A 21,126-nucleotide genomic window follows, 5' to 3' on the forward strand; every position below is an offset into this window, starting at 1 on the left:
GAGAACATGTTTTTATAGAAATGGGGATGCTGGGGGGTCGGCATCCTGCTTCATGGCCAGGCTTGGGAGTCCCAAGGAGCACTGGGCCACTGAGTCCACTGAGGCAAAGGCAGGCTGATCCCGTGGGAGGAAGACAGGCATCTGGGGGTGCTCTCCTGGGACCCTGGGGCAATCAGGGGCTTGATTAGTCCCCAGGTGACGTTCCGAGCGGCAGTGCTGAGCCACAGGAAGAACTAATAGCCACCAAAATGTGAGAGCCACTATGTGCCAGGCCGTGTGGGGGTTCTTTGCACACATTGCCCCTCATCCCGACTTGCCATGTGGGTTTTACACCTGATTTGCTGAGAAGGGCCAGAGGTTTCGAGCCATCTCGTGCTGGCCAACAGCTTCTCCCGTTTCTCTCTCTAGCCCCCATGCTCAGTCTCCTTGTGTGACTCTGAATTGGCACAAGGGCCTGAGTTCTCAGGAGGGAGGTGCTTAGTCCAGGCTCTCCCTGGTCTGGCAGCTCAGCCTGGGCCACACGAGGAGTGTCGTTTGTGGTCTTCTCATGTTTGTGATCTCACGTTGTTGGTACGCCCTGCGAGCTTTTGGGTGGTCTTCAGCAGATGGCCCAGCTCTCGTGGAAAATTGCTCCTTATGGGGTCACTGTGAGGAAGGATGGAAGGCAAGACTGTGGAGCACCCCAGGGTCTCCATGGTCACTCTGCCCAGTGCTGCCTGGTGCTGCTGAGAACCCCAGAGACCACCAGCGTCCTGCAGATCCGCCCTGGTTGCCTCTTTCCCAATCTCTGGAGCCGCGGCCTTGTCTGCTGGTCACGTTTGTTGTCCTCTGCCTGCCTTGGCCACTGCCCTGACCCTCCCCTCCTTCTCCTCCCTGAGCATGGAGCAAGGGCCTCCTTTGTGTCCCCAAAGCATAACCATGACTGGGCACTTATGAGGCTTCTTGCCCTGGCAGCTCCCGGGGAGAGGCTGCAGCTCTGTAGGAAAGCCGGCTCAGCTGGGGTGGGGGCAGCGCGGCGGGCAGGCCTCGAGGGGCTGGTGCTGCACAGTCTGTTATGGGTCTGAGAGTCAAGGGCCATGACCACCAGGACAGTCCCTGGGACATTCTCCACCTGTGTGTTTCCTTTTTAGGTTTTCTCTGTTCCTTGAGGGCAGTGCTTATTTATTTATTTTATTTTTGAATAAATGATTGCAGACTCTCCTGCTCCCCCTGAGAACAGCTGAAACGTGGTCACTCACTCTCGTCTCCCTTCCCAAGCCTCTTCTCTCTTCATAAAGAGGTTGAGATTGGGGGTGACTTCATTTGATTTGATTTGATTTGACCTGCTCAATACTTACTGACTGAATCTAGCCAGCTCGGATAGCCTCTTGCAGCCCCTGCTTCACCACGTTCACCCCCACCTGTTGCTCAGCAGGTGGCCCCTTATATATCTGGGCATTTTCTGCTCTTAGGGTACTTGGGGTGACATTCTCAGGCCTGAGATTCTGCAGCCAGCTTATCAATGGCCTCTGCCTGCCTTTCCGGCCGGCTGTTTCCAGTGTTAGCTGAGCTATTTATATTTTGTTGGTGAGTTGCCTTGGAACAATGCACAGTAAGCAGTTTAATTCCTTGGCTGACTTCTCTAGACTCTGCGTGGCAGAAGGGAGCTGGAGGGGAGGTGGGGTTGAGGGAGCCCAGGCGTTGGCACCTGCGTCTGTAATGCTGCTGATTTGCCCGCACCTCACTCTCCGGAAAGTAGGTTTCCTACCTCTAAATTCTGTGTGTTCCTTGATTGACTTGATTTGGGTCCCCTGGACCAATCAACTGTAGCCACAGAGTGAGTCTCCGTGAACACGATGGCTCCTCGGTAAATCTCAGAGGAGGGCGAGAGAGGGCATGTTCCTGAAGAAGGGCTGGGTGTGGGGCAGGCTCTGGGACATTTCTGATAGGGAGAGACAGAGGAACTCACCTGTGTGATCTAAATGTTTGCGTTCCCCCCAAATTCACGTGTTGAAGCCGTAACTCCCAGTGTGATGGTGTTGGAGATCGTGCCTTTGGGATGTAAGCTGGGCTAGACGAGGTTGCAGGGGAAGAAGGATTTTCCCTTTTTCCTCCTTGGTTCAGTAGCTGGGTCTATAAAATCATCTTACACCAGGCAAATTAATAAGAGAAAGGTATACAAATGTATTAATTTTTAATATTATGTGCACAGGAGCATCTCAGGAAAAGAAGTGAATGCTCAAAAGCAGCAGTGCGATTCGAGAGCTCGTGTGCCATCTCCGTGGGAAGGGGCGGAGGACGGACGCCACTGAGAGGAGGGTGGCGGATTTTCAGGAAAGGTGACTGGGCCCTGAAAAGGACAGACGGGAAGTGTCTTAGTTTGTGACAAAGTTGGTCTGGTGTGGTGGTGACCTCTAGTGTCCTCTCCTGTGACGAGTTGGTTGTTCCTGGTTGATGAAACTCCCAGGGAGGGCATCTGAGGCCACCGAGTTCCTTTTGGAGGAGGGTCTGGCTTTAGATAGACAAAGGAATTCAGAGAAAGCCTCTCCCTGCATTTGCTGTTTTTCAAGTGCCTTTGGCTCGATTATTTTAATCGATACACCAAAGTGGCATGTGTGAGGGTGACAAACCCTGAACACTCTGTCGAGGTCACGAGAGTGAGGCCCGCTTGATGGGATGAGAGCCCTTCTAAGAGACCAGAGAGCTTGGCTCTCACTGGCCCTTTGTCCCTCCACTGTGTGAAGATGCAGGCCAGGCAGCGGGCCCTCCGCAGAACCTGACCGTGCCGGCTCCCTGGTCTCGGAAGGCCCTTCTCCAGAGCTGTGAGGAATAAACGCTGTTTAAGCCCCCAGTCTACGATATTGTGTTCCAGCGGCCCAGGCTGCCTCACACAGCGCCGCGGGCCAGCTGGATTTGTTAGGAGAACCAGTCCCGTCGTTGCCTTGAGCTAGAACTGATTGCTGAGGACAGTGTCCCCCAATGCCACTTACCAGCTCTGTCACCTGGGCAGGCGTTTTTTGTTTGTTTTATGATTTACTCCCTGAGTCTCAGAGCTTTAATTTCTCCGGTGAGGCTGATTATGTTTATCTCCTGATGCTGTTGTGAGAATGAAATGAGATAATGCTTATCAAGCGTAGTCCTCAGCACATTAAATAATAGCTTGCTCTTGTTCCTGTCATTGTCACTGCTGCCATGGCTTTTGTTGACATGTCCTCTGCACTCCTCCTGCCCTGGGAGTGGCGGGGAGAGCTGGGGTTGGGTTCCGTAACCGGCAGCACTGACTGCTGTAAGGCACTGCTTTCGCTTGCTTCGCTTCATTCGCTGACTCAGTGCGGCTTTGCAGCAAATGTGGTATTGGTCCTCATGCTAATGGTCCCCCGGTGTTTTGGGAAGATGGACAGCGGGGGCTTCCAGGTAGGCAGGACGTGGTGGAGCCATATTTCGCAGTGATGGATGCTTTGGTTGACCCGTCTCAGGAGGAGTCTTGCCCACGCACTGCTAGAGCAAAGCACAGGCTTCTTTCCATTCAGCCTCGCTGGGCTCGGGCCTATCTTAACATCAGGCGGGAAGAGACCGTGTTTCCCCATCACGCGTCAGGACTGAAGCCCCTGACCCGAGCCTGAGTCCTGGTGACGTGCCCCCAGCCTGCTGATGTCCCAGGGCCCTCCACCTGCCTTGAGAAGGCGAAGGCTGAAGGAGAGGGTGAGTGCCTGGAGCCGAGCTCCCACGGTGTCCGGGGAAGCACTCTGGATGGGGTGACCATTTGGCTTGTGCCTTGAAGAATGAGCAGGGTCGTGGTGGGGAGTCTGAGGAAAGGCCTGACATGAAGAACAACTTGGAGCAAAATGTGGACAGAGGCACAGACAAACAGGGAATAAACCAGAGGAAACCAAGGCCCCGTGTCTCTGGGACTCTTAATCTTGTGATCGTACCAGTTTAATATCAAGCGCCTGTTTCTCAGCCCCAAACCATCCTGTCTATACTTCAGCTTGTGATGCTGAGGTCAGGACTCTGCAAACCGTCTGCGTTGCCAGCTGCTCCTTGTTAGGATCCACCAATCAGGGGCGCTGTGGGGCGACTGCGGGGCTGCAGGGGACAGAAGAGGCTCGCTCCTTGTTTCTTGTGGACTCCCTGTCCCTGGGAGCGTCCCCCAGCAGTGCCTCTTTGCCACAGCAATGACAGTCCCCTCCCGTGGCAGCAGCCACATCCTGTTTGTGGTTTTCCACTGGTTGCAGAACCATCCTTGTCATCCGCTCAGACTCACCAGCACCCCAGAGCCATGCCTCTCCTGTGGTCTCAGAGATACCACACCAATGACGGGGAGTAACAAGTCCAAATAAAGGGAAAGATAGATGGAATCTGTGTATTCTTTATTTCCTCAAAGGTCCAATTTTTCTCATGCAAGTGCAATGCTAGCTCTGTCGTAAACTAGGTTTCCTGTACGGGTCTGTTTCTTGATTCTCTGTTCATCTCCATCTGCCTTTTTCTCCCCTCCTGCCCCACTGTCTCATTCCCTACTCACCTGAGATCTGTACGAACCCTTAGGATGGGACGGGGCAAGTCTCCTCGCCTGGTTTTCTTCTTCAGGTCTATCTTGGCCATTCCTATTCTTTGCTCTTCCAAGCAAATATTAGAAACAGCACATCCGGTTGCACAACCATAGATACAACACAGCAAAACCAACGGGAGTCTCAACCACTACTGTGTTTTGATTGGAATGCAGTGAAGACGGAAATAACTGAGAGTCTTGGATGTCTTTTAATTGAATTTCTAATTTTGTCCATAGAGGTCATCTATGTCTTCTGTTAGATTTTTTTTGTGGACTTCATATTCGAGACAATCTTAAATGATACTTATAAAAGCAACATTTTTTTTAAACATTTATTGTTAGTATATAGAAATTCAGTTTAAAAAAACTAATCTTGTATCCAGTAATCTTATAAACTCTCTTATTAATACAATAATTCATCTGTAAATTCTCTGGGTTTTCTATAAGGACAGTTATATTATTTGCAAATAATGACTGTTTGGGTTCTTCTTGACCAATGACATTTTTTTTCCTTGCCTTACTAGGCCAGCTGGGACCTCCCGTGTGATGTTCAAGGTAAGTGATGAGAGTGGGTCCTTTACCTATTCCTAGTCTTAAGGAAACATTTTCCACTTGTCACTCATATAAGATGTTTTCGTTATAAGGTTGAGCAAATTTCCTTCTATTTCTAGCTTGCTAAGGATTTTTATAATGAATATATGCTACATTTTATCAAATGCTTTTTCTGAATCTGATAAATAAGCCTATGACATTTTTCCTTTGTTAATCATGACTTTCATTTATTGATTTTTTTAAGTGTTAAATCAACTGCGCGTTACTAGAATAAACTCAATGTGGTCATGATATCTAAGCTTTCATATCTATTGCTGGATTCAGTTTGCTAGTATATTTTTAAGGATTTCTTACATCTATATTCATGAAACACAAAGTGTCTGTAATTTTATTTCCTTACACCGTCGTGGTTGGTTCTGGTATCGTTTATGCCCACCTCATAAGTGAGCTAGTGCCTTTTCTCTGAAAGAGTCTGAGTGAAGCAGAATCGTGTATCTTGTGGATGTTTGGTATAGCTCTCTGAGGAATCCCGTGGACCTGGTGATCTCTCTGTGGGACAGTCTTAACTCTTGGTGAGCTTTCTTTAATGATTATAGGACCACTCAGAATTTCTGTTTTTCACTTTTCCTCAGTATATTGGTAAGTTATATTTTTTATGAATTTGTACATTTCATCTAAGTTTTCAACTTTATTGTTATAATGTTCCTCATAATATCCTTGTATTGCTTTTTTAATATCTGCAAGAAAGTTATGTTTTCTGTTTTACTCCTATTTATTTATGGCTTCTCTCATGTCTTTCTTGATTACTTCTGCCTCAGGTTTTAAAATTGGTCTTTTCAAATAACCAGTCTTTGGCGTTATTTTTCTCTCGATTGTATGAGCTTATTTTTCACTCATGTTTGCCTTCGTCTTTAGTACACTCTTCTTCCCATTTTCTTTAGGTGTGTTCTGTTCTTCACAAGTCAGATGCTTAGGTCATTACGTACAGTCTCTCTTGTTCCTAATATTAATATTTAAGGCTATAAAATTGCATCTACATATAAAATTAGCATCCGATTACATTTTGATATGCAATCTTTTACTATCTTCCAGTTTTGAGTGTTTTCTAATATCCATTATGATTTCTTTTTTGACTCGGGTGTTATTCAGAAGTATGTTGTTGAATTTACATACGTATAGTAATTATCTTTGTTATTGATTTCTAACTTAATTACATTGTGGTCAGAGAATGTACTTTGTAAGATACCTGGATACCAATCCTTTAAAAGTAAATATTTTTGTAAATATCCCACGTGTACTTTTTTTAGTGACTATTCCATGTGCACTTGAACAGAATGTGCATTTTTCAACGTTGAATGCCATGAATATTAACTGGTTATCTATCTATCTACCTATCTATCTACCTATCTATCTATCTATCTATCCATCTAATCTCTGTCATATCAAGATTGATTTGTTTTTCAAATCTTTCATGTCTCCGGTTTTTTGGGTATTTTTTTTTTTTTTTTGCTTATTTAATTTAGCTTTTCCCCAAACAGTTGTGTCAATAACTCCTAAAATAATTCTGGATTGGTTTATTTCTCCTTGCAGCTGTGTCAGTTTTTGCTTTATGTATTTCGAGACCATATTTTTAGATGCATCTAAGTTTATAGGTGTTATCCTAGCTTTTGGGGGAATCAATATTTGCAGGATTTTTTTTTTTTTTACTGTTTTAGTTTTATTCTTTCTGTGTCAATATGTTTTAGTTTTGTTTCTTATAAATAGCCTCTGTTTTACTTTTCTATTTTGACAATCTCTTATTTTAAATGGAGTGTAATAAATTTACTTTTATTATATTTCTGATGTAATTGGATTGATTTCCAATAACCTACTTTATACTTTTTGTCTGTCTGACCTTTTCTATGTTTATTTTTCTTGCTTTATTTTGAATTGATTGAATATTTTTTCTCACTCCATTTTTGCCTCTAGTTTAGAATTTATACTTTTTTCTGTTATTTTATTTAATATGTATATTTAACTTATCAAAGCCAAAATTTAATTAATATTGTTGTCATTTTCCCAAACAAGACCCAAGAATATTTTAATTTTAACTACCCTTTCTAAATATGGTGTGGACATCCAATATTTTAGTTGTTTCACTTTTCTAAGCTCATGAGACATTATTATTATTGTTTTATAAAGTTAGCTTTTGTTTAGATTTCCTTATATATTTACCACATTTTTGTTTATTATTTTATCTTGCATCTTATACTTTCCATCTGAGATTCTTTCCTCTTTTTGAATTATTTTAGAATTTCCTTTGGTGAGAGTTTATTTGTCTGAAAATGTCTTTCTTTTTTCTTGTTCTTAAAAGATAGTTTTGATAAGTATACAATTCCAGGTTGAAGTTTTCTCTACTTTCTCTTTGAAAGTATTATTTCATTTTTTATGGTTTCCTTTTTTGTTTTGAGAAGTTATCTGTCAAAATAATTGTTGATATTTTTAAATTCAATCTATATTTTCTCTCTCATTACCTCTAATATATACTCATTGTGTACACTGTTTCGCAATTTTACTACAATGGGCCTAGTGTGAGCTCTTTGCTTTCATCTTGGGAATCTATGAGATTTCTGTATTCTGAAGATTGGTGTCTTCTGTTAATCCTGGGAAATTCCCAGCTAGCTGTTGCCCCTTTCCATTTCTCTCTTCTTCTAGAAATCTGACTAGATGTATGTTAGATTTCCTTACTCAATCCTCTGTATACCTTTCAGCACCTGACTTCTTTTTTTTCCATCTGTCACTTCTGGGTGATTTTCACTCACACATTCAGATAATCCATTGCCCGCTGACTTCCTTTGCTGCTGTTGAGAAGTCAACTGTTAGCCTGGCGGTTATTCCTTTGGAGACAATGTCTCTTTTCCCCACTCTTCTGTGGTTTCAATAGGGTGTGTCAAGGTGTGAACTTAATTTTGCTCATCCGTCTTCGTGCTCAGGAGGTGAGTTTTGTCTAAAATTCCTGATCTCTGAACTCTGGGTCTCCCTTCTCAGGCCTTTACTTCCTGGTCCCCAGCCAGAGCTGTTTCTGAGCCAGCAAGCCAGAGCCTCTCTGCATCTCTATTCCTTTTCTGACTCCACAGAAATGTCTTTCTCGCTTTTGAGGCTGCCTTCTCTCTTTTCTGCTTTATCTCTTATTACCAGATGTTTAGAATAGAGGTGATGCATCTAAGGAGGGCATTTACTCGTTCCGTCTTGACTGGAGCCATTACTTCTAAAAGCATATAAAAATGATGTTAATAATAAATTAAATGACCTTTCTGTGCTGCATGATCTTGGGGCCTAGATTTTCTTTGTCACCTAATCTGAGAAGGGGACTGAGGCTCACGTGCTGTGGGCATTTTTGTGTTGGTGGGTGCTAACGTATAGTAGGTGAGGGTTAAGGAGTTACCCAGGGAGACAAGGAGAGACACCCAGGGAAGGTGTTCACATGCTGTTAACTTCTTTTCTAGAGAGAATGTATTTTTCCCAGTTAGAGATTTAAAAAGTGGTGAGACTTTCCATCACTTTGGCCTGTGGAGGGGGAAGATTCCATCTAGTCCATCTCTCATGACACTAAAAGTAATGTTTGTAAGTCATAAATCTGATTGGGCCACCCCCTGCTCAGAATCTTCCAGAGGGGCCCATTGATTACAGACCAAATGCACACTTCCTCGCTTGACTCTCAAGGCTGTTCGTGAGCATTCTCCTAGGACCCTGGGTATGCCACATCCACCTCTGCCCGTCACCCACCTCTGTCTGAAATTCCCCTTTGTTAATGCAAATAATTGATAACTCAGTAATTTCTACTTATCTTTCCAGACTGACAAGCAGAGTTCTTCCTCTAAGAAGCTTTGCTCGGCCAACCCTTCTTTTCCCTTCCATCCTTTCCCTTTTCCTTTGTTTCTCTTCCCCATCCCATTCTCATCTGGGTCATGTGTGGAAACATCCTGTCATCCCCTCTGTCCCTTTACTTAGCAAGCTGTGTTGCGTTTCGAGGTTCCTCTCTATCACTGTCTCTGTATCTATGGCCTCCTTGAGAGCTGACCATCATCCCTGCAGACACAGTGTGCACACAGGAGCAGGCACACGGGACATTCTCTCCACATGCTCTGGGGCTTGGAGTGAGGGCGCATTCTCCTGCCCTGGTGTAAGGTGGTGTTCTGCCCCCGCAGGGCCCCACAAAGTTCTGCTCTACCATGGCCATGAAAAAGCTCCCTGACTCGGCTCCTGGACAACACCATCCCTCGGGTTTCCTGTTATCCTGAGAATTGAGTGTCTTCATCCAGGTAGGATCTTTCTGGAAGGCAGTATCTTCCCTCTTCCATTACCCCATCCCATGCAGACATCCCTGATGGAGCGGGGAAATCCTAAAGAACGGATAACTTGCTGGGTATCTCTGAGAATGTGTTTGCCTGGCCTCTGGGAGTTTTCTTGGGAAAGCACTATATCAGTTGGAATAAATACCAGCTCTCAGCAGACAGGGATGCTGGCTTGGCTGGTCAGGGCTGCAGATGCACACCCTCACCTCATGCTGGACGGGATGGCCCTCTGGGCACCCTTAGAGCAGTTCTGCAGGCCCACCAACTGCAGGCTTCTAGAAATGCAGCGTAGCTCTTCTGAATCAGCAGTTTCCAAAAAATCGTGTAATGATTAAGTGCACAGGATGAAACCTACATTCAAATCCTGCCTCAGCCACGTCGTGCTACACAATCTGGATGAGCTTCCTAATGTCTTTGTGTCTCAATTTCCTCATCTGTGAAATGGAGAGAAAATAACAACACCCACCTCAAAGGATTGTTGTGAGGATTAAACGGGTTAATAGTGCGTACTGAGTACATGATAGGTGCTCAGTAAACTTAGAAATGTTAGTCATGGCTCACCTCCACTTCGTGGTGTTGCATCAGACAAGCCCTCACTCCGTCTTCCTTCAGTCTCCCGTCTGTTCAGTGAGAGAGCTGGCCTGTAGAACCCCCACTGTGCCTTCCAGCAGCTGCGCCTCCTGGTCGTCTCCCATCTCACCAGCCCCACACCCAGTCAGCTTCCCAATATGGATGACATGTCTACCGAGCAGTGTGGCCGGGCCTGTGTCTCGAGCACTTTCCGTGTGCCTTTGTAGTTTGGGCAACACTCCTGTACTGTTTCTCTGTTCGGTTCCAGAGACCACCCCTCCTGGGTAGACAGCCCTCACGAGGGGAATTTGCAGAGGGGTTCACAGCCCCAGGGCTCAGCGGGGAGGATGGGCTGTAGAATACTCTGCATTTACAACAGTGCCAATTCTTGGGTGAGGTGCATTTAATTTATACTGCTTTTTCTCTGATTGTATATTTTTGGCAGAATATTTGGAAAAGTACTTGATAGGAGGAAAATATCAGAAAACAATGACCCGTGGCTATTACTGTCACTGAAGAACCTCTGCTTAGGAGCTAAGGCCCTCTGGATTAAGGATTATGCAGAGAGGGAGAGGCCTGGTCTGCAGACTCTCAGGGGACTTGGGGGCCTTGCAGTGCCACCTGTGGACACTTTGACAGGAGGTGGAGGGCAGGGTGAGGGAGCCCATGAAGGCACCTCATCCTGAGGGCAAGGAGGGCGGAGGCTGCACTGAAGCTCCAAAGGGCCGGAGTCTCAGAAAAGCTTCCTCGATTCCGGTGGAAACGCCTCTCGATGGTCTTAGCAGCCTGAGTAGTTACATTAGTACGGGGGTGGGCTTCCCGAGCTTTTCTGAGACTTTTTAGCTTGCCTGAGTTTGGAACTGGTATATTGTGTATTTTAATGTTTTTCACTTAACATTATATCTCAAGCATTTCCCTAACCTGTTAAAAATTCCCCATAACATCATTTGATTGCTGCAGAATATCTAATTGCGAGTCTGCATCCTAATTCTCTTAACATTCACTTAATGATAAACACTTAAACAGTTCCACGTTCTCCTTACCGTAAATAGAGCTATTATGGACCTTTTCTTAAACTCAAGTCTTGGTGTGTATTTCAGGATATTTTCTCAGGATAGACTTCCAGAGGTGGAATTTCTGGATCAAAGAAAGTGGACATTTACAAGATTCTCAGCACACTGCCAAGTGCACTGCCCTCGAAGGTACGCTCATGCCCACCCTCCCCGGCGGGTGCCCCGGGGCCCCTGGTGGCCTCAGTAAGACTCTGTTAGACGGGCTCTGCAGTCATTAGCAGGCTCAAGCGTGAGGTACGCATGCATTTTATTTTTGTGTTTCTTTGAGTAGTAATGCCGGGGCACATTTTTTCCTCTTGGAGTCACCTTTCAATGGCAGGTGATTAATAGTGGGTGGAATGAGCGAGTCAGAGAACTTCTTCCACCTCCCTGGGGGGCAGCTGCTGGTGGCTGCCAAGAATTCCAGCTCAGCTCGGCTGTTCAAACACTCCAGCCTTGTTTTCTTTTTGAAACTCAAAAATATCTGTGAGTGGGTGAGAAAACCCTTCATATAAACAAGGAAAAATATCTTTCTGGCGGTACATTTCAAGAGGGCATTGAAAGGAGTGGAAGAAGACCTGTGGCAGAAGGCTCCTTGTCCCTCCTGGGCAGCTCCGTGTCTCACGGCCTTGGCCCGTTCTGCAGTTTCATAAGGAAGGGAGGGCGGGCTTTTCCTCCCTTTTTATTGATGAGGAAGTCCAGGCTCAAAGAGGACAGCCTCCTGCCCTTGCCCCACGTCCTCTCCCAGGAAGCAACTGTCTCCTTCAGCTAGCGACAGCAACTGCAAGAAGCCAGCAACAGGTTCACTTCAAAGGTCAGGCCGCAGCTGGGTCTGGCAGAGGCCGCCTGGAGTGGGGTGTGGGGAGGATGGTGCCGCTCAGCCTGGCAGAGTGGGAGAGCGTTATAATCAACTGGCGATGGCTGCCAGGCACACAGGCGGTGGGAGGGCGTCCACAGGCGCCCAGTGGTGAGCAGGTGCCAGCATCGCCCGGGTGCAGGTATCTACAACAAATGTGAGCCTGCCCCCTCCGGAGTCTCCAAGACCCCATGTCTTCTCCTAGGGAAATTAGAAGGTTGGACATCAGCACCCATATTGGTTTCTGTGGCCTTGTGTGGAGTTGGTTGTTTTGCCTCCTTTCTGTATCATAGTCCTATGTGGGCCAGGGTGGAGTTCTGACCTGAGAGGGGTGTCAGAGCTGAGCCTTTGTAAATCAATGAATTAAGAAACATCTACCTTTTCCGGCCTCCTGCCTCCATCCTGCCCTCCGCAAACATGCCCAGCTGTCCCACCCCAAGACTCCGGTGCCCTGAGTCCTCTGCACAGAGAAGAGGGTTGTGCAGAGCCTCGCTCTTCCCTCTGCTTCCCCCGTGCCTGGAAGGATGTGTGTGGCCGAGAGCTTTGCAATACTTCATCCTAAAGAATAAAACTTGAATTGTGGAATTTCTGGTTTACTTGAGGTTGAAAATTTAGGTGGAATGCCTTCCCTGGGCGTCTCAAATGCCCTGTCGGCAGGCTGTAAGAGGCAGCCCTTCTCAACCAGTTTGTGTTTCCCCTCTTGGATTCTAGCCAGGTATCTTTTGTCCCAGAGGAGCAGAAAATGTGTCCACAGGATGCTGAAGACCTTGCTTCAGAGGTCAGAAGACCTTGTGCAGAGTTCAGTGACAAAGGCGGATGGGCAGTCTTCATCCATGAACCCAACAGATCTATTCTGCACTTCGGTTGCAGCGGCTATGGTCTTCTGTACACACGGCCTCCCATAACCAAGGCAGAGTCAGGTGGATTCACAGTTGTGTCAAAAGTGGGCTTTGCTTCTGTCCTAAGGGATCTGTTATAGGGTGCTTTCTCCTATTCAGGCCTCAGCAATTTCTAGACCATCTTTCTTCCAGAGTACACCTCTCACTCATCTTCAATGTTAACTGCTAACATGTTTTGCAAATCTGACCATATCTGCACCCTGTTCACTCCTGTAAGTCCTTCCAAGGTCTCTCTCCCACCCACAAGGCAACATCCAGGCCCCAAAGAATGGCAGCCAGACCCCCCATTACCTGGTTCTTTGTGGTCTCTGGATCCAGCCTCATCCTGTTCACTTCTGCACAGGACTCACGTTCCAGGTATAACAGCACACCGGAAGTTTCTACACGCACCTCTATTTCTCTGCATTTCTCACTCCTTCATCCTGCTCACTCCTTCAGAACCAGGCTCAGAATTTCTCCTCCAAGGATCCTTCCCTGACCTCACTCAGGCCTTAAGATCTCCTTCCACTGTGGACTTTCACAGCCTGAGCAGATTGAACACGTTTTCTATTGTGGTGAGTGTCCTCCAGGGCAGTGGCTGGGCCTGGCTCGCCTCTAAATCTCTGGCACTGTGCCTGCAGTGTAGCATAAACCCAGAGAACATGTGTGGAAAGAATGATGGAATGCACGAAGGTGCATCACTGCCCGGATGCTGAGGTCCGGATGCTCACCATCATTCTGTCCTGACGTCTCCACTTGTAACCCATAGAGGACAATGTCTAATGGACAACAGCTGTGAATTCAATGCTCCTTCGCTGGAGGAAGGCACGGCCTGCCCCTGGGGTATCTCCGAGGTCCACAGAGTGCTCATGTTCAGAGCACTGAATATAGAACTGCTTGCTAAGTACTTTTTGACTTGGAGAGAAAAAGAATAATAATTTTAGCTATCTGAAAACTAAGAGGTGACCAGAGTGTTTGGTTTGACGTTAAAGACCAGGAGGGCTGCTTATCTTAAGCATCTTTAAAGATCTTTAATGTTGGCCGGAAGAGATTTTTGGATCACAGGAGGACCTTAGAAATAGAGGCTGGCGAATTCCGTGCAGCCTCAATGCCAGGGCTCCGGGGGTCTGAATTCATCCACAGACTGCGACATTCCTGCAGTGTGTGCCCTGATTTGTTATGTGATAGCAAACCAATAAAAACACCCAAGCCTGCAGCCCTCTCTCTCACGCAAAGGGATGGAGAAAAGCTTTCTGCTTGAAACTCCCTCATAGGTCTCAAGAAGTGGAAGATGCTTTCTGGCTTGCTGGTGAGAAGGCAGGGTGCTTTAAAGGGCTCTGAGCCCAGTTACTTCGCGTGTTGCCAGGGGTACACGCATGTGCACGTTTATTCAACAAGTGTCTCCTGAGCGCTCGCGGGCCAGACGCTCTGCTCTCCATGGGCTTCTCACACTTCTCATATCTTGCGAGTGAGGCACGACCTGCCCTTTGCTCTGGACTACCTTTTCAGGGATGTTTGTGTAGCAAGCAGCCTTGGAAGATGGAGGAAGGGCCTCCCCCGGAGCAGAGGGCAGGCCTGCTCACTCCCCATTGAGAGTCTCTGCTTCGCTAGCTCAGGGCTCCTCTTCTGGAACTCAACCTGCCATGTGGGCAAGCATCCGTCTGGGACTGTCCACACTGCCACGTGGGACTGGGGGACAAGGAGAACTGAGGCAACATGCTGATGCTCATGCCCTTGTTGTGCTGAGGGTAACAAAGCTCTCCGTCTTGGACCCAGGAGCCTTGCGGCTTCTGTCAGCAGCCACGAAGTGTTACAGGCAAGCAGGTCACGTTGCGCAGCCTTCACAGGTCCTCACACGCTCATATCCTTATTGGATTTTATATTCAAAACACCCTAAAATGCAAATATTTTTTATCTTCACTTTGTTGATTAGAACTGAAGCAGAGAAGTTAAGTAACTCTTCCCACGTCACAGAGCTCGTTAGTGCCAGAGGGGAGATTTTTGTCCCCCCCCCCCGTCTCACTCCAGAACCACACTCTTTCCATGATATGTTGACGTGTTAAAGTGCAAACACTGCAGTGCCTGCAGTTCTGTCCATGGGCCGGGCCCGTTCAAATCCTGTGGGCCCTAAATCATTCCATTGCTGTGATGATAAAAGTGCTCAGGCAGAGAATGGAAAACGATTGAGCAATGTCTCTCCCCGAGGACACACACAGGACAAAACCACTGGGAGTCCCTCCCACGGAAGGCCGTTCTCTCTCATATTTACAGAGCGGTTGGCTTGGAGCCCTGACCTGCTGCCCTTTCTTCTGGTGGACAGAGGGGATGTGTCTTCCACCAGGCAGGAGGGGTCGGGTCAGGGGACATCCAGACTCGACAACTGGGACGCTGGAGCAGTGGGCGTGCATGAGGCGTGTCTCCAGCCCCTGGGCAGGGTCCAAACCTGGATCAGCCTTTAGAAGCCCCCTTGTACATTTCCACAGTGCATTTGATCTTGTGTCCTGTTGAATTTGATCATTCCCATGTCCTTATGACAAAGACCGACCTGTTCCTTCAGCGGTTCCCTATTGCCCATGGGGCGAAGTCCTATTTCTTAGCCTGGGCCCAAGGCCCTCCGTGGTCCAGCCTCAGTTTACGGTGCCCCAACCCAAACCGCCCTCTCCTCTGCAGTCTTTTCCAACTCCGCTTGTTCCCCAGGTGGAACCTGCCCCTCCACTTCTCCTTGGTGTTCACATTTATCTGGATCACTTCCCTCACGGCATCCAGAACACCTTAGGGCTGCCTACATTTGCATGTTTATCTTCTCCACCGAGCCATGAACCCCTTGAAGCAGGGCCTGTTATATTCAGCCGTCATCCCCACACTTACAGAGGCACCTAATGCATGTTCGTGGATTGCAGTTGTGGACTCAGACACACAAACACAATGTGCATTGATCGATTTGTCTCTGAGTTTGAAATTTCATCATTAAATACTCTTATTTTGGGGTTGAAAACTTTTTAAAAGCACGAATCATTCAAGAAGGATTAGTCTGGATGTTTTGCTGTGCTGTAATCTAGCTGATCATTTCCTCTCTGATGAGAGTGACCCGGGTGGAGAGATTCTTGGGGCTTAAGGTGTGGATGAGGTGTGGTTACCCTGAAAACCATCTTCATCTTGCTAATCATTCCGCCAAGGGCCCAGAGCCCAGGACTCCACCTTGTCACCAACTCTCACCACCCAGAGCTGACCAGGCCAGCCCACACCAGGAATGGGGTTGTTGGCCCAGGACGCCAGGTCACCGCTGGCCAGGGCCACGAGATGGCGGAGATCCCAGCACTGAGCCAGCACTGGGAGCATTCCAGCATCCCTGAGTCCTGGTGGGCCTGCTCAGCTCCCACAAGGAGCTCCTGCTGATTCACCTCACTCCAGCCTGCTGGTCAGACACACTTGCGTTCAAATGCTCCCCTGGCCGTTAGGAGCTGTGTGACCTCCGGCAAGCCCTTCGATCTTCCTGAATCTCAGTTTCCACGGGTCTAAAGGGAGAATGAGGCCATCCACCTGCCAGGGTTATTGAGAGGCTGGAAGGCAGAACCGCGTGCAGAGAAGCTGGGATTTCCCAGAGTGCTCTTCTCCCTCCTCTTCCAGCCCCCCTTCCCCCACCTTCCACTCTCTTCCTCTCCTCTCTACCTCCCAAGACTTGGTGTGTGCGTGTTTGCCCATCAGCATTTGTTGCAGGTATGCTGCATAATGCCTTTCTACATTGGTGCGGAGGGACCAAAGTGGCTCCCTGGCCTGAGGGAGCAGCGTTTATTTGCATGCCAGTGTGTACTGGATGCATGTATGCGCACACACGTGCACATCATCTCACTGAGTTGCTCTACTCGGTGTGGTGCTCTTGCCTCTGCAGTTAGCCTGTGACAGCTCCCTCCTGAGTGGCATCTGGACTGGGCCACCGTGGATGACCCAGCTCTGCAGCTTCCATGTCACCACTGCATCTGGTTCTGGCTGGGCTGAGGACCCAGTGTGCTGGGGAGTGGGCTGTGCTTCCATACAGTTTTCCAGGACACTGGGTAGGCAAGGAGGGTGAGGACAAGGGGAGGGTGAGGGAGGGGCAGGGAGGGGCCAGGGAGTCCAGCTCCAGGGGCCAGTCTCAGAGAGCACAGTCAGGGCAGATGGCTCCCCTGGGCCAGCAGAGGGAGGGAGGGAGGAGTGACCAGCATTCCTCTTCCCCACACAGGCTCCAGCCCTCAGGGAGGCTCGGGGGCTCTGGCTCAGACTCTCCCTGGAGTCTTTGGTAAGCAAGGCATGTCTGCTGTGAGTTCTGGGTGCCTTCTCTGTGCCCACTGGGCCATGATCTGTGCTGACAATCTTTGCCGATGAGGCCATATGCCCGCACAGTCTCAAAAACCTGAAGTGATATCACAACAGGAAGGGATTTTAGAAGTCGTTTAGTTTAGTGTTTCCCAAAAGTGTGCCCAGGAACCCTTGGCCCACAAGTTTGTAACAGGTATTCTAGGAAGAAATGGGATCTCTGGCTAAATCCATTTGGGAAATGCTGCATTACTTTCCCCACCCCCCACGCCCAGGAGTCAGCACACGCTGAAACATAAAGATGCTGGGAAGCCTTGCACTGGTTTAACTTTGCTTAGTATATAACTTTCCAATTTATCTGCACATGGAGCACTTCTTTTGTTTGGGCTGTTTACCAACATTTTGCCAAGCTGGTGCTCCATGGATCAGAGTTTGGAACATGTGGATGGGGCCAGACCCTTTATTCGAGAAATGAGGAAGTGCAGGGCCAGTGAGCTTGGTCACCCAGGGAGACGTCTCGCCTTTGGACCAAGTTTCTACTGTCACCACCTTCTTTTGTTCTCTCTGCTTCTCTCTCCCAGGACAGCCCTATAACTTGCAGCTCCTGTGGTTGGTGGCCATTCCGGACTGACTCAGATTCCGTTATCTCCCTAGGGAGAGCGATGCGGGACTTCTTTGCTTGCCCAGGTGTAGATGGTGCAGCCTCAAGAAATCGGAGCCCTAGGGAGCTCCCTGCAGCCGGGCTGCAGTCTTTAATCTCTGGGCTGCTGATCTCTGACTGATTGCTGAACTGCTGAGAGTCTCAGAAAGAATCCTGAAAGGTGAAGGTTAGGACGTTCATTTTACATTACGGTGATTCCTCGGGAAGCGTTTGGAAGTGGTGTGGTGAGGTAATGTCAGTAACCAGTACATACATCCTATGTATCCAGCACCAGTTACTGGACATATTTGTTCCTGCCATCAACCCTGAGAGTCAGACCATAGTGTCCTGTCCACTTGAGGGATGAGGGACACGGTGGCCAGAGAGGTCACGCAAGTTGCCCAAGGTCCCAGGTCCAGGAACGGAGGAGCCAGGGCCCAAACCTAGGGAGTGGGCTCTGCAGCCTGCGCTCCAGCTACTGTTATTCCAGGAAGGATGGTTCACGTGTATTTTCCTAACAGGGCCATTTTTCCTAATACCGTGCATTAGAGAATCAACGCTTCGGCCAGTGCCCTGGCGGCTGGGGCAACCTATTTCTAGAGGAATGTTCCATCCTTACATTTGTTTCCAGAAGCTGGTGCCTGTGTGAGGAAGAGGAATGCTGGTCACTGGTCCCTCCCTCCCTCAGTGTGCCCAGGGGCACTCTGTACCGTGCTCCCTGAGAACTGGCTAGTGGAGCCAAAAGTGGGGCGTGCAGCCCCATGCACACAGGAGCACGCAGACATGCCTAGGCAGAGGGCACGCCCGGGCGGTTCACCTTTCCCCAGACATTACAGTAATGCTGCTTCACTCTGAATGCCCACATACGTCTCCAATTTATTTCCAATCGTTTAGAGCTGGATCGATGGGAGGCAGAGGTGCCTTTGAGCTCCAGCACCTGCTGCTCCCCCAAATGTCAAGCCCTGACATTTGATGCCATTTCCCCCGTAAGCGTCCTGATGACTCACGGCCTCGCTTCCCGGCCCCAGGCCCACCCACCCGGCTCACACCCAGCGAGGACTTTCATACCACTCAGATGGCAAACTATGCTGCCCAGGAGGACCCAGACTTTCTCTGGCAAGGAAAATGCCAGCATCCTGGGTGGCCACTGCGTCCCTGGGAGAGGCCTCTCCTGGCTCAATTCCTCCTCCTCCTTTTGTCCCTCCTTCCTGGGTCGGCACATTGTGTTCCCAGGCCAGGCGCAAATCTCGGGAGGAGGTGGGTGCTGTCGCGGCCTGCCTGGGGGTGCAGGTGGCGGGGTGGGGTGGCGGGGTGCATTTTCTCCCGTGGAGGTGGAGGAGGCACTGGGGGAGGTGAGGTCTGGTGCCTCTCAGATAAAGTATTCCTTTCTGCTGCTGTCACCGGCATCCTGGAGGGACGGGTCGTCCTGCAGGGCCATGTCTGCGCTCTCAGCAAACTCTGTGCCCTTGGCCTCGTTGGTGTGGTACGTGCCCCTTTGCCGGTACACGTAGCGTAGCATGATGACAAGGAGGCAGATGAGGACGACCGCCACAGTGGTGATCACACCTGCAGGAGGGAAGAAGCACACGGCTCTGTCTGGGGCAGGCATCTGGGACCTGGGGCAGGGCGTCCCGACCCACAGGGGTTGTGCTGTGTGTAGTGTGCACACAGGCCACTACACCCAATGTCAACCTCAGACAGGCCGCCCGTTCTGGCCCCTCTTCCCCTGCTGGTGTGCGCTTTCATCTGTGCCCATCTAACCTTGCCCCTCCCTCCTGTCCTCTCTCCCTCCTGCCCTTCACTCAGCACCCTGCAGACTGAGGCTGGAACAGCATCCCAGAACCGTCCTTGCTCAGAGGCACTCACAGTCTGTGGAGAACAGAACTATGTGCATAATTTGCGTAATGCAACTATGTGGATTTGCCTAAAACTGAGAGTTTCACAGGACTCAGAACTTCCAGTTTTAAAACCAGGACAAGCTCAACTGAGGAGTTTCCTGGGGCAGGGTACTCAAACTGGCCCAGCTGGCTGCCTTAAGCGGGCCACAGAGCGGGAAACGACAGGGGACAACAGCGGGCCTGGGGATGGGTTGGCTGCAGTGTGGTTTCACTGCTCACCCCTCTCCTGCTCCGCTGAGCTCCTGGGTGCGGGCATCTGTGATGAGCCTGGCAGGGGAACGGGGCTTGACCCAGCAAAGGACTGAAGAGGGAGGGGATCCTGGAGGCCGCCGTGCAGAGGCAGGGTGTGGGGAGCCGCCAGGCCTTCCTTTCTGTTTGGACTCAGGAGGGTCAGGAGGTGAGGCCTGAGGGCCGGGCAGGGCAGCAGGGCCGGGTGGTGCAGTGCCGTGTGCTGGTGGGCTGGGGGGGAAGACTGGCGAGTTTTCGAAGGGGTTTGAGTGTGGCAGCCTCATGGGGGTTTTGAGTTCAGGTCTTTGCTTTGAAGCTACAGAACGAGCCCTCTGTCTTGACTTGGGAGGGTTTATTTTATTTGGGGGCCTTGGGGAGTGGCTGTTGGAGAGCATGGGAGGCTAAAACTGTTCCTGAGTCCCACCTTTGAGGAACAATGTCCTAAACTTCCTACTGCCTTCAGGGGCCCTCTGTCTGCATGATGTTAACACTATTGTCTGAGAAAAAGAAGGGTCAGTGGTCCAGCGAGGCGCAGAGCGCGGGTTTGGTGGCCTGGAACGGGAGTCTGGGATCGCCTGCTTTTATTGATTGACGTCTGAGTGCAGCCGTTCCAGGGGCTCTGAGTGAGTTAGTGAGAAGTGTGAGCCCCAGAAGGAGACAGCAAGCTACCCCTCCTAAACGTGGTGGATCCTGAAACACAGTTTGGGGTCACAGCTGTGTCCAGCAGGGTTCGGTACAGGTCTGAAGCAAGGCCAGGGCGGGGTCAGACTCCCTTCAGGGTGGAGGGACGGGTGTGAGACCCAGGGCAGGGAATAGTGTGGGATGAGTGAGACAGAGGACAAGTCCAGGGAGCCCTGGCCGTCCTCCCACCAGCCACCCACACCTCCCTTGCCAGAGCTGCTCTCTCTCCAGCCCCCAATCCCTGTGGACCTTGGGACCCAAGGGGGTCCTGACATGGGGACCTGTCTTGTGTCACCCTCACCCCCTGGGACACCACGTTGGACATTTTCTTACAGGGTCAGACTATCCAATCTACATTCGGGACCACCTTCAGGGAGGGAAAGCACTGGCCACAACCACCCCTGCCCCCGTCCTCAGGTGGGTTCTCCCTGGGCGTCTTCTCTGACCCTCCTGGCCGCTTGACGGGCCCCAGAACGGCTCACCTGAAATGATGGCGATGTCTGTCTGGCTCTGCGTCAAGGAAATCCAGGGGGAGTTGGGCTCTGTGGACAGAATAGAAGAGCTCGAGGTGAGACAGGAAGGCTCCCCACACCTGGGTGCCTCTCAGCAGAGCCGC

General features: G+C 49.6%; 1 protein-coding gene and 1 long non-coding RNA gene across 6 annotated transcripts in view; one reads left to right on the plus strand and one right to left on the minus strand.

Moving 5' to 3' along the window:
- The first annotated feature begins 1,601 nt into the window (after window positions 1–1,601).
- Window positions 1,602–21,126, plus strand: part of LOC106823081 (uncharacterized) — a 42,114-nt gene continuing 22,589 nt past the window's right edge. For all 5 annotated transcript variants that reach the window (XR_011502738.1, XR_011502741.1, XR_011502737.1 and 2 more), the window contains exons 1-5: window positions 1,602–1,734; window positions 2,192–3,681; window positions 5,053–5,083; window positions 9,268–9,381; window positions 11,085–11,186. This is a non-coding gene — a long non-coding RNA (uncharacterized lncRNA). The remainder of the gene's footprint in view (window positions 1,735–2,191; window positions 3,682–5,052; window positions 5,084–9,267; window positions 9,382–11,084; window positions 11,187–21,126) is intronic.
- Window positions 18,556–21,126, minus strand: part of GYPC (glycophorin C (Gerbich blood group)) — a 44,391-nt gene continuing 41,820 nt past the window's right edge. The window contains exons 2-3 of the mRNA XM_014828554.3: window positions 20,993–21,052; window positions 18,556–19,269 (exon numbers count right to left, since the gene is read on the minus strand). Of these exons, the coding sequence (XP_014684040.1) occupies window positions 19,073–19,269; window positions 20,993–21,052 (257 nt within the window). The 3' untranslated portion in view covers window positions 18,556–19,072. The remainder of the gene's footprint in view (window positions 19,270–20,992; window positions 21,053–21,126) is intronic.

Source organism: Equus asinus, chromosome 4 (assembly GCF_041296235.1).
Source record: "Equus asinus isolate D_3611 breed Donkey chromosome 4, EquAss-T2T_v2, whole genome shotgun sequence".
Lineage (NCBI taxonomy): Eukaryota > Metazoa > Chordata > Mammalia > Perissodactyla > Equidae > Equus > Equus asinus.